The sequence below is a fragment of the Micromys minutus genome (assembly GCF_963924665.1).
Source record: "Micromys minutus genome assembly, chromosome: 3".
Lineage (NCBI taxonomy): Eukaryota > Metazoa > Chordata > Mammalia > Rodentia > Muridae > Micromys > Micromys minutus.
The window spans coordinates 21,306,955-21,319,810 of record NC_137972.1 but is presented as its reverse complement, the minus strand read 5'-3'; the positions used below and the strand labels follow the sequence as shown (position 1 = coordinate 21,319,810).

The following is a 12,856-nucleotide window of genomic DNA, read 5'->3' as shown; positions in this document are numbered from 1 at the left end:
GGCAGGGGGATCTGGGTAGGAGTGAAGTGGCAGCAAGAGACAAGTTGGACAGATGGCAGGCCAGCAGGCAACAGACTGAGAAGACAGGGTGGCCATGGGCACCTCCCCTCAGCCCCTTGCATATGCCATGGGGGCAGATAAGGGATGCAGACAGGCTGTGGCAATATGTGGTTTCCTCTTAGCACCAAACTTTCACACCATCTATGCAGGCAGGCTTCTGGGGACTGACCAACAGACTAGCAGGGGAGAGACATCTCTGGTAGGACGGAAAACTCCCCAAAGGACAGGGCGGGATTGGGTGGGGCCAGCTGCCTTCAGACACTGTTTTGTGCTGCTCAAGCTGATGACTGGGCCAAGCCAAGCCTCGGAGCTGGCCGCCTGTCTGCAGAGCTGGGGAAACTTGAGGGAATGCCCTCTGACATCCTCTTCAATTGTATGGGTGTGGTGGCTCCTAGAAACCCAGGGCAGTCTCTGCAGGTTGTGCAACACTTCCAAGCAACCCCGGAGAATATTAAACCTTACAACTGCCAGAAGATGGTAAGCATCCTGGTGGCCAGCCCCAAAGGAATAGTGTACTTTTGCTGTTGTTGTTGAACGCCTCTGGTGGCAAAGGAGTTGCCTAGTTAAACTCTTTCCTGCTTGCCTGGGAGCAAATGCTGTCCGTTTGTGTGTAGGGGGTGTGCCCTCAAGGGTCTTCCGTGTATTTCCTTACTTCTGTCCCTTAGTGTTCGGAGAGTGGACACTCTCTCGATGCCTTTCCCAGAGTCCATCTGTAGAGTGTACTAGCACCTGCCTCTGGGCCCTCTGCAGGTGAACGGCCATTCCCTGAGGCCCCACCTGGACATTTTTAGGAGGGCGAGGCTTCAAGGCCGCTGTGCCTGATTACCTGGGAAATGCAGAAACGCCGGACTTATCCCATCCAGAGGCGCCAATAGGCACCTTCCCCGCCTTCCTTTCTCTAACGCTCCCAGAGTTCTCTCCAGCCAAGATAGTCATCGCTCTTGAAAAAGAATCAAGACAATCTAGTCTTTCAGGTAGCTTAGAGGGAGGCACGGATGTTTTCGGTTGAGAGTTCAGAACCTAAACAAGGAAAGTCCGTCCTCCAGGTTCAGGGAACACTTCTCACACCCACTTCCTCTCCCTTGTGACGACCCCTACCACTGGTAGGACCACCGAAGTGAGAGACACTCAACTGCCCTGCTGGCCAGGGGCCTCGCAGGCCAGGGAGGGCACCGAGTTACTCGGAAAAGAGTGCTCCGCTCCTCCCTCACTCCTCTCTCACACTCGGGGGGTGCTCCGGGCCGGAGCAGGCACAGACCCCCATCTCAAATTTTCGGCGGCAGAGGGACCCGGGAGCGAAGTGCACAGCCGGGACCATCGGGACCCTCGGCTCTCCCGCCCACCTACCCCTCCCGCCCACCTGCCAGTCCCGCCCGGCCAGCTGGCAGCTGCTGCGCCTTTCTCTGCTCGCCCGGAGTCCGCCTGGCGCGCGCAGTACCAGCAACTCCCCGCACTCTAGGCCTCCGGGACCCTCACCTCCCCGGACGCCTTCCCGGGCCTGAGAACAGGTGGCCTCGGAGAGGAGCGCGCGACAGCCGGTCTCTCACTCACCCAGAAGATGAAGTTAAATCCAAAGAGCAGGTATTTGATGCACTTGCTACCTCCTTTGACCGGCATGGTACAAGCTGGACTTCCGTGGGACAAGAGGCACGCACGACCGGGACAGAAAGAACTCGACAACCGACTGAGACACGCTGCGGCTAGGGGCTGGCCTGAGGCTCCACTTTTAAAAAGTGCCACTCCTTACGGCGCTCGGCCAGCTGCGATGCGCATGTGCTGAGGGATGCCGACCCCGCCCCCCGGCCCACCTGCCCCGCCCATGCCTTAATCCCCTCCCCAGACCCAGGTTCTGGGACTGCGGCTCCACCCTCAGTGCCGAGCTCTCCCTGCACCCTGCCTCTCTCAGTCCGGTTCCTGAGCTCCTCTTTCCCTCCATCTTTCTTCTTCCCACCGTCTCGGGGTCTTTCCAGACTTCCAGGCCTGGTTTCTTTTACCGAGAGTTAAGTGTCGGCCTTGCCTTTCCCGCTCTCGCTGGTTCATTCTGGGCTCTGCCTGAGAGCTTAACTGTGGAAGACCCCAAGGTTCATCTAATCTAAAGAACCTTTTCAGATTCCTGCGACAAGTCTGCTGGCTCCTATTTGCCTGGCTTGCGTTCTCTCTGACACCTCCTTTCAGGACTGAACGGACTTAGTTGAGCACGGTGGCCGCTAGAATGTTCCAGGTGCCAATCCGAGCAGTTCTCCTTTGCTCAAAAACTTTCTACGTCCAGAGACTGAAATCCTTCATCCCGAATTTACTCCGTCCTTTCCCTGCCCTATCTGGTGCCACACCCCTACTCTGCTGCGCCTAGATGCCTGCAGCGGTGTGTGGCTGACCGCCCGCCCCCCCCCCCCTTGTGAAAATTATATTATGCTCTATTTTTTATTCGAATTTATTAATTTGAGACCGTCTTACTGTGATCCCCAGTCTGGCTTGGAACTCCCTATGTAAACCAAACTGGCTTCGAACTCATAAAGATCTGCCCGCCTCCTGCCCGAGGGTTTCAGGCGTGGGTCATTGTCCTTTTCTGCTCTTTAAAGTCTTTTTTGATTCTTCCAACTGGGTGAGGAGGTCTTTCTCAATATACTTTACAGTTTTCTCTTCCTCACCCCACCACGAAGTTTCCTTAGCATTCTTTATTGCAAAAGCAAACCATACTTATTACAGAAACATCAGCAAATACCAAGAAGCAAAAAGAAGGTGAGTTAAAGTTTTACCTTGGTCACAGTATGTTGGAGGCCAAAGCTATAAAAGACAGTGTCTCCAAAAAACGAAAAATAAAAACAGGACTTTTTTTTTTTCCATGTAGCAAAACCAGCCTATGTTAGCACAATTCTTGTTTTACCGTTTACCAGTAGACTGGTTTTGATATTTAGCAGTACGTAGTCAGATTCATTAATCCATCCAGTTAAAAACATTTTTTCCCCTACAGACTCTTTTAGAAAGGTTCTTTCTTCTCTGGGGGCAGGAGTCAAACTCAACAGATTAGTCTGATTTCTTCTCTTTGACAGCTTGGGAGCAGGAGACAGGCAGGAGACGTGGAAGGTACATATGGTGAACTTAGGAGTCTCTGAGAGCTCTGAGGAGAGCCCACTATCACAGTGTAAGACTTACACTCAGGGGAGCCTGGCAGAGCCAGGGCTGGGGCTCCCATGGTCTTATGGAGAGAAGTGGCCAGAACCTTGTCCTCTGGGAGTGAAGGTGAACCCTGAGAGTGTAGGGTGGACCCCTGGCTGTGTGGGGGCAGGGCAAAAGGGCAGCCGCAAGTGCTGTGAGGTCAGGGACCCTGTTTGTATCTCCAGTCCCTGGTTTAAAACCTTGGGGGCATTGGACAGAATCTGAGTCTATTTGAGGAGGTGGAGTTAGGTACAATGAAGGGGGGCTTTGTGGGGGATGAAGGATGTCACCCTGATAGGAGGTGTGAACAGTTTAGGACAAATGGGAAGATAGGAGGGGCAATGGGACCTAAAAGTCTGCTATGGGGACAAGGTGGGAGCCAGAGGGAGAGTCTGAGTGGAAGCCAGATCTCTTGGAGCTTCGTTCCTTCTAAATGTTCTTAGGTCTTGCCACATTATTCTTGCTGAGTGTCCTGCCATGAAACCACCTTTATCCATGGATAGGGGTGCCAGAGACCCTAACGGGCAATTCTATGGATGTCCCTGAGTCAATCTGAGATAGGCCCCACACAGGCGCTATGACCAGAGCTGACGTCAGGGGCATCAGCAGTTAGGTGTAGCAGGGAATGTCATCCAGGAGGAGCTGTGCATGAGAAACTCAAACACATGCTGTGCCAGGGGAGCTACTGGCTGTGGGGGGAGCCAGGTGGAGGACAGAGAATGGGAAGGAGGCAGAGCTTAACCTGAGTCTCTTGCCATGGGGAATGGATGTCAACAATGCTTTGCTTCTCTGAGTCACTGAGAGGACCATCCAGATTTGAGGCACTGTCAGGGCCTGAGATAAGGTAGAGAATAGGGTGTCCTTCTGGTGGGAGTCAGTCCATCTTGGGAGAACAGTTCTAAAGGAAAGGCTTTATCTCCTTGTACCTGCCCCCCCACCATGGGAGAGTGGGGTTCAGTAAACATTCCATCCACTTCAGAACCTGCTTTGGGCAGTGCTGAGACTCTCCCCCACCCATTACTATCACTATTATTATTAATACCCACGAAAAGGAACAGCTTAAACTCCATTACATGTAATCTTAGATCCTGTCTTTTAACAAGTGTTTTTTGCTTGTCCGTTTATTTTTAAAGAGTCTCAGTGTGGCCTTAAACTAGAAATCCTCCTGCCGGGGCTCCCAGACCCACCCAATGATGTTGTCTTATACGACAAAAACTCTGGATCTGGAGTGAGGGAACAAGCGTTCGGACTTGGTTCCTACTTTGTAGTTTATTTGGACTGGTTACCTCCTGTCTTGGGACTATGGTCTTCTATGGTGCAGTGATGTTCTGGGCCAAAGTGTGTTTGTTACAAAAGCTCAATGCTGCAGGCAACCAGGAAAAGGGAGGGATGGAAAAAATGTGGTTTGCTTTAACTGGAAGAGGAAAATGTGGGTAAGCCCTTGAGTCACAGATCACATGGCAGCAGCCAGGCCTTCCAGGCTTTTATAGAGCTGGAACTGGGAAAACTTATTCTGCCTTCCCTGGGGGTGGGGGATGGGCATCCAGTTTCTGGAACAACCCCCCCTAAACTCAGGGGTCCCAGCTGGCCCATGTGCGCCCCCTGGTGGTATGGTTTAAATGTATAGGGTCAAGCCAGCATTGTGTAGTCACTTGTCGTAGACTGCTCATCCCTGCCAGTCCAGGTATGGGCACCAGCTTATGCAGCCACAGGAAGGATCCTTTTCCCCAGCTGGAGCCTCTCGGCTACTGTACCAGTGACCAGTTGGGTTTGTTGCTATCACCACAACAAGGTTCCACGACTTCCTTTTCTCTAAAGCAGCGCTTCTCAACCTTCCTAACACTGTGACCCTTTAGCACAGTTCCCCCCAACTATAAAATTATTTTTGTTGTTACCTCGTAACTGTAATTTTGCTACCGTTATGAGTCATAATGTAAATATCTGATATGTGACTCCAAAAAGGGGTCGTGATCCGCAGGTTGAGAACAGCAGGCTTCTCTAAGCCATTGGCGTCGGCATTCGGGAAACACTCTAGTCTCGTCTGTGTGGGTTGCCTGGCGTGACTCTTGGAGTGTCAGCATATTCCTGTATTGGTACACACACTGGTTGTGAGCACCTTCAAAGGACTCTCAATCTGGGGTAGGGAGCTGTAGAAATGACTCAGTAGTTAACAGCACTGGCTTCTTTTCCAGGGGACCTGGGTTCGATTCCCAGCACATCATCGGTAACTCCAGTTCCAGGGGATCTGACACCTTCTCCTGGTCGCTGTGGGCACCAGACATGCATGCTAACCAAACATCCAAACATATAGTACAAATTAAGATTTTTTAAAAATTCGAAGATCATTTGCCTGGATTAATTTTCATCCCTTGCTTGCTTTCTGTAGATCTCTCTGGCGTAAGTTCAGGGCGCTATGCCTCACTCAAGGGTTGGTCCTCAGGTGTCTGCTTTTCTCTTGGCGCTCATGTTCACGCCCTTTCCTTTGTCTCCCTTACCTCTCTGTCAATCCATACCACCATATTTGCTCAGTAGCCACCCAAACACGTCCCATCTTAGTCCCAGAAACTTACGGATGTACCACTATGCTTGGAGTAAGGGACTCATAGATGGATTGAGTTAGAGGATCTTGAAATGGAAATTGGGGGTGGGGAGGGTGGGACTTTGTAATCAAAAGAGATTTCTGTTGTTTGCTTTCGTCTTCCCGAGTGTTGGATCAAAGGCTTGCACCACTACTGACCTGACACTGGAATTACAGTTTTGTGTCATCATCCTTGAGTTTGCAAAGAGCTCTCTTTTGAAATGTGTTCTATTTCATGTTATGTGTTTGAGTGCTGAGCGTTCGGCAGGTGTCCGTTCTCCGTACCGCTTGCGTCCCTGATGACCGTAGAGGACAAGAAGGTGTCCGATTCTCCGGAACTGGAGTTGCAGACAAGTGTAAGCCATGATGTGGGTGTTGGGAATTGATCTTGGTCCTCTAGAACTTAGTTCAGAGCCAGTGCTCTGAACTGCTGAGCCATCTCTCCATTCCTCCAAAGAGTTCTTATGAAAGAGAGGTCACAGTTTCCTAGCCAGAGGATGAGATGTGAGGACAGAAGCCAAGCTTGGGGTGATGTGTGTCCTTGTGACAAGGAACACAGGTGCCTCTGGAAGCTGCACCAGGTGAAAAAATGAATTCTCCCTTCCAACTGTCAGCAGGAACAAATACACCACTATTCACTTACTGACCTCTGACCTCTGGAGTGGTAAAATAATTAAATGTGTTATTTTAAGCCACTACATTTGTCATAACTTATTACAGTAGCAGAAGGAGATGAACACAATTATTAAAATAAACGTTGGGACCAGGGCACAAAATCTCTGTGGGATCCTACATGCAAAATGAACTTCGTCTTCTTCAGTCCTATCTTTGTTCCCTTCAGCATCCAAGCCCTCGCCTGGGACTCTCCCTCCTTCTTCCTCTTACCTGCTGAGCAAACAGGGGCCCTGTTCCCTAACATCGCTCATGTGACAGAGCACACCTCCAATCCCAGCACTGGGGAGGCAGAGGAAGGCGGTCTGTGAGTTCAAGGCCTGCCTGTCTACAAAGTAAATTCTTGCCTGTCTACAAAGTCAAGGCCACACAGTGAGACCTCCTCTCAACCAATCAGACAACCTCCCAAAATATAGAAACCAAAACCAACCAAAAAAAATCTACAGAGGCAGAGACGAGATCCCCAGAATGGGGTGGCTGACTAGACTAATTTCCTGAGCTCTGGGTTCATACATGAAATCCTACTTCAATATAACAGGTAGAGGATCATCAAGAAGAAAGACAGTTGACATCAACCTCTGCTTCATGTGCATTGTCACACTCCATGTGCACCTCCACATATGTATATCCACCCCAAATATGTGACCATATGTAAACACACACACACACACACACACACAATCCTCTTTGAATATCTCTTTCTTTAAAATCCCATTTTATGGCAGACAACCCTGTCTCTTACCTCTGTCCCCAGCTTCTGTCAACCCCTGATCGTCATTTCCAGTGAATGTCCTTTGTTCATGTTTATGCAGAGTAGTTTAGCTCTAGCTGGGCATTCCAGTTTATCTCTCTCTCTGCTCCTTCCTCTTGCCCATTTTTCCGAGGTCATCAGGTTGTCCTATTCAGAAGGTGTGTTATGCCCGTAACCTTTTCTTGCTCATGTTTCCTGTTTGAAGACTTCCCAGTTCCCTTCTCCAGCATACTGACTCTTCTGTAACACTATGACTTTCTCCTGTGATGGAGACATGTCTTGGAGTGTGTATTATTATTTAACCAACTATTGCAACTAAAAGGCAAACTCCACAGCTGTGGGAAGACTGGTGCTTTGAATAGGTCAGACACAAAGTAGCTGTATGGTAAATATTGAATGTACAAGAACCTGACATCCTGGATCTGAGACTGGCAGAGAGGCCCTTTTGCTCTCCCCTTTCCTGCTCTTTCAGGATGTCACATGCATCCTCATGTCTGAGTTCCTCAATTCCTTTCCCAGCCCCAGCTCTTGGTCCTTCTGCCTTTCACCTAGCTGTCCCTGAGGCGAGCTCCACCCCTACCGTTCCAGCATCCTTAGCCACCAAAGGCTGCTCATGGCCACTCTCATAACATACCCCTGGTAATGATTTCTGTTGTGTTTATTTGTTATGTATTTATTGTAACTATTTTCTTTTTTAAAGACAGAGTCATAGTACATAATCTTGACCGGCCTGAAACACTTTGTAGACCAGGCTGGCCTCAAACTCATGGAGTTCTTTCTGCCCTGCTTCCCAGGTGCTGGGATTAAAGGGATGGGCCACCACGACCAGCCCTTGATTAATTTTCTTAGGGTAGATCTTACTCTTTAATTCGAATTGACCTGGAATTTAGAGTGTAGTCCAGACTAGTCCAGAACCCACAAGCCGTCCTCCTTGGTCTTGCAGATACTAGATTTACAAGGCTGAATCTTCATGCCCAGTTACTTGTTTCTTTTTCATTATCTACTAGACTCTAAAAGATTCAGCCTGGCCAGTGATCTCATGCCTTGTGCATTTTAAAAACAAACAAGTTGACAGTAACCTTGATTCCTAGCTCCAGTTCGTTGGTAGTTTCTGAATTCAGAAAGCAAGCCTCCGGGATCAACCGTGGGTGGGTGTCTATTACACTTCGGGCGTGATTCTCACTGATGTTGAGAAGCCCATTTAATATGCAAATACTCTCAGAGAATGAGGTCTTGTCATCACTTATAAGCAAAGAAAACAAGTCACGGAGATTTATTAAGTATTGAGGAAGCAGAGAGCCTGGATTTGAATGAACTCAGATGGCCCAACCCTAGAACCTCGGATGAAAGGGCTGACTCCCGGGAGTGAGTGGATATGTTACTATTAACACTACTTGATGTATTTTTTCTTATTGATTGAAACAAAGTTTCACTGTGTTGCTCCTGCTGGTCTAGTACTCCTGAGCTCAAGTGATTGGCTAGCTCAGCCTCTGGAATATCCGGGTTTACTATGATGTGCTGTCTCTCTTCTCTGGTTTGTTCCATTGATTATAGAGGGTGAGTGAAGGGGCTACAGCTGGTGACTTGGGATTATGCTACCCTGAGGTTACCTGCAAACAAGACAGAGTTCTCGATTCTTCTGTGATTTTGCATATTGGTTTTGCCTTTTGGCTGTACCTCCTAAGCCTCTCCTTCCACAGCCTCAGAGAGATTACTGCTTTTTCTGTTCTTTCTGTACTATGGGAAGTGGGTAGGTGGGTGGGTACCCTGATGGAACCTTGCCCTTGGCTCAGTGTGTGTGTGTGTGTGTGTGTGTGTGTGTGTGAGAGAGAGAGAGAGAGAGAGAGAGAGAGAGAGAGAGAGAGACAGACAGACAGACAGACAGACAGACCTTTCTTTCATAGAAAGGCAGAAAAGGAAAATATTAGCAGTCCAAACTCCAGGGCATTTACCCGGTTGCTAAGACAGCCTAGGCAAATGTTTTCCTTTTTGGAGACTCCATTTCCTTATCCATGAAGTGGGCTCATATTCCTGTGTAATCACTAAGAACCAAATGAGTCCTGGGATGTTGAAATGCTCTGTAAACTGGAAACACGCTCACAAAAGACCCGCAAACTTTATTTTTATTTTACTTATGGATAATTATGTGTGAGTGCTCACAGGGACCAGAAAACAGCATTGGATTCTCTGGAGCTAGAAATACAGGAGCTTGAGAAGTGCCTAATATAGGTGCTGGGATCTGAAATCATCCCAGAAGAGCCCGGTCTCCAGGTCTGAACTTAACCTGTGATTCTGAATCTCAGGCTTAGGTGTGGTGGTTGGGTGTTACAACATGATAAATGGCATTGAGCCTTGGAGTTGTGGACTTTTGGCAAGAGGAACTCTTTTACTCTTTGAAGAGCTAGTTTGTCTCCTGAGCATCTCTACCCAGTGTAGCGTGTTGACTCTTGTTCACCAAGATCGACCTCACACTTACCTTGAGTGCCAGGCCCTATGGGGTTGCAGGCACAGGCAGGGTCCACATCCTGCTTAAAAGGAGTTACCACCCAACTGGAATGCAAAACACTGAGGGAAGGATTAGTGGGGTAAAGGGCGGCAGGAATGTAGGGCCACACAATGGACTGACCTGGAGTATTGTGAAGCTACATCCCGGAGACACAGGGCATGCTGGGAACAGCATGGTGAAGTGGAGGTGGGAAGCACCATCCATTTCTGCCCAGCTAAGCAGAGTCTGCCTAGAGAAAGTTCTGCCAAAGGGCAAGTCAAACTACCATGTTGCTGACAATTCTGTGCTTCATGGGCCACAGGACTGACACTCTGGCACCGTAAGTTCCTAATAGTAGTACTTTTGGCCTTGTGGCTCTCTGTTGCATAGTGACTTCCCTGCTTCTAGCAGCAGCCTGCCTCTCTGAGGGCAGGCCCATGCTGGGAGAGTCTGGCTAGCGGGCTGTCTGGGGAGCTGGCTGCCAGCAATACCTACTCAGCATCTCCCTGCGCCTTTTAAATGTAATTATATGCAAATGCTGGACAGGTCAGCTTCTCCCCCTCCTTCTCCTCCTCCTCTTCCTCCTCCTCTTCCTCTTTCTTTAATCCACTTGACAAAGTACTTGTTTATCTTACTTTTTCTTTTCTTTTTTTTTTTTTTTAGGTTTTATTTAATTGTATGTGTGTTTTGCCTCAGTGCCAGTGGAGGCCACAAGAGACCGGTTACATCTGGACCTGGAGTTACAGAGGGTTGTCAGCCACCATGTTGGTGCTGAGACCCAAAGGCAGGTTTTGGATAAACAAGCTCTGAGCCATTTCTCCAAGGCCTTTTTAAATTTTAATTTTGTTTGTTTGGTTGGGTCCCTTTTGCTGGGGTAAAACACAAAAACCATTCTGGGAGAAGAGGTTATCTCAGCTTGTAGTTTATAGTCCATCCTGAAGGGCAGTAAGGGCAGGAACTGAAGCCCAGGCCACAGAGGCACACTGCTGACTGGTTTGCTCCCCATGGCTTGCTCAGTCGGCTTTGTTTTGCTACTCAGGACCACCTGCTAAGGACTGCACTGCCCACAGCCATCAGCAATCAATAAAATGCTCTACAGTCTTGCCATGTATTGGAGGTCCTTTTTTTTTAGATTTTAATATAAGTAAACACCATTTCCCCCTTCCGTTTCCTTCCTCTGGCAACATTTTTTTCAATTGAAGTTCTTCTTCCAGGTCTTCTTCAAGCTTGTGTCAAGTTGACAAGAAGCCAACCAGGACATTGTTCATGAAGAAACCATTTTTCCTCAGCACACAGTTTGGGATCCTGTTCTGTGACTAGTCCAGGCACTGGCAACAGACCAGAAAAACATCGTATCCAAAATCACGTTCATTGGGGTTCCTTATGGGAGCAGGTGTGATCGGGTAGGCCCCACAGCACGGGTGACAACTCTCCAGAAGTTATTAGAGTTGTCTGCCAAGCTTGCAGGTGGCTCCGTGCACACATCACTCCAGCCAGAGTCCTGGCAACTATGGGGTGTGAAGCCTGGTGAAATGTGTAACTTTCTGGGCTCTCTGTAAGTTTCTGCTGTGTTCAAGGTCTTGGGAACTTCCCTGTTCCACTTGGCAGGGCATAGCTGCCCAGTAGGTGCTAGCTGGACACAGTACCCCACAGACTCTGGTGCTGACTCAGCTGGACACAGTCTAGCACTGTGTTGTACTGGGCATTGACTGCATTGGACGATTTCATGGTGGGAGCAGGGAAGGATGCAGGAGTGGCAGAAAGCTGAGAGAAGATAGGGCCAGGTTATCAGCTGATGGAATTGTCTCTCGTTGCCAACTAAGGTCCTTCAAGAGATTCATTCAACCTTTCCCTTTCCTTCCTTCCTTCCTTCCTTCCTTCCTTCCTTCCTTTGTTCTTCCTTCTTTCCTCCTCTTCCTTTTTTTTTGGGGGGGGGTTGAGACAGGGTTTCTCTGTGTAGCCCTGGCTGTCCTAGAATTCACTCTGTAGACCAGGCTGACCTTGAACTTACAGAAATCTGCCTGCTTCTGCTGGGATTAAAGGTATCCACCACCACCAGGCTTCATTCAGCCTTCTTAAGGGCACACTCCCCATTCACCCAACGCCTCGCCTATGAAACCTCCATCCCTGGAGACCAAGCTCACAACACATGCACTTGCAGAACACCATATAAGCTAGCCTCAGTTTACTCTGTTGTCCTGTGTTGTGTCCATCTCCAGGGTTCTCTGTTTCCTAGTTGCAGGTGCTTTGCTTCAGCTCTTGTGTCCTGGAGGGTTTCACAGCTCTGTTTGGCAGTGGGTGAGTCCTGTGGTTTCTCCCCTCACCCCTCCCCCATTCTCCCATCCCCCACCCTGCCCATTTAGAAGAATCTCAGCATCCTTTGCTTGGTGAGCTCTTTTCCAGCCACTTGAGGCTGGATGTGTCATTGCTGACACCTCCCCCACTTTTCCATCCACCTTTGCCAAGCAAGCCAGGAAAACAGAATGCCAGACCCCTGGGTGCCCTGACTTGCCCTCCACCTGAAGTTTTGATGTGTGTCTCTGATTCCCCATTCCACGTTGTCTGCACCCCGGATTTGCTAGAGGCTGTTCTTTACTCGGGGCCCATTGTGAGGCTAACTCTGTTTAGCTTTAGCTTTGTGTCTGTTTCTAATTTTAATTTTAAAATAACTTATTTATTCACATAATTAAAAAATGAGGATGCCAAAGAGTAAAGAAAAATGGGTTCTGGAAACTTAATGTGTAAGACAGACTCAGGAAATCAAGTAGGTAATGTGTGGTTCTTATTAGACACGCAGTTCAGATGGAACAATTGTTAACTTTTTTTCAGGCAGGTGGGGGAAATGAATTAATTAAGGTTTTGGGGGGTGATGTCTTCCTGTGTAGCTTAAGCTGATCTTGAAGTTACAATACTACCATCTTAGCCTCTTGTGTATTGTGACTATTGGAAACAGCATCTCACTGGCTCTACACAGAACTTGCTTCGTAGAGCAGGCTGGCCTGAAAACTCATGTAGATCCACCTGCCTCTCATGTGCACCGTTGTTCCAGCCTCAAGGGACCTTTTGGTTTTGGTTTTTCTCTGTATGAGGATGACACTGTCATTTCTGAGAAAGTCTTGAGTCTTAGAGACACACACTGAGATGTCTGTGGGTT

The 12,856-nt window shown here is 48.8% G+C and overlaps 1 protein-coding gene across 1 annotated transcript in view; it reads right to left on the bottom strand.

Moving 5' to 3' along the window:
* Window positions 1-1,771, bottom strand: part of CD9 (CD9 molecule) — a 31,005-nt gene extending 29,234 nt beyond the window's left edge. The window contains exon 1 of the mRNA XM_080915059.1: window positions 1,612-1,771. Within this exon, the coding sequence (XP_080771185.1) occupies window positions 1,612-1,677 (66 nt within the window). The 5' untranslated portion in view covers window positions 1,678-1,771. The remainder of the gene's footprint in view (window positions 1-1,611) is intronic.
* Window positions 1,772-12,856: the final 11,085 nt, after the last annotated feature.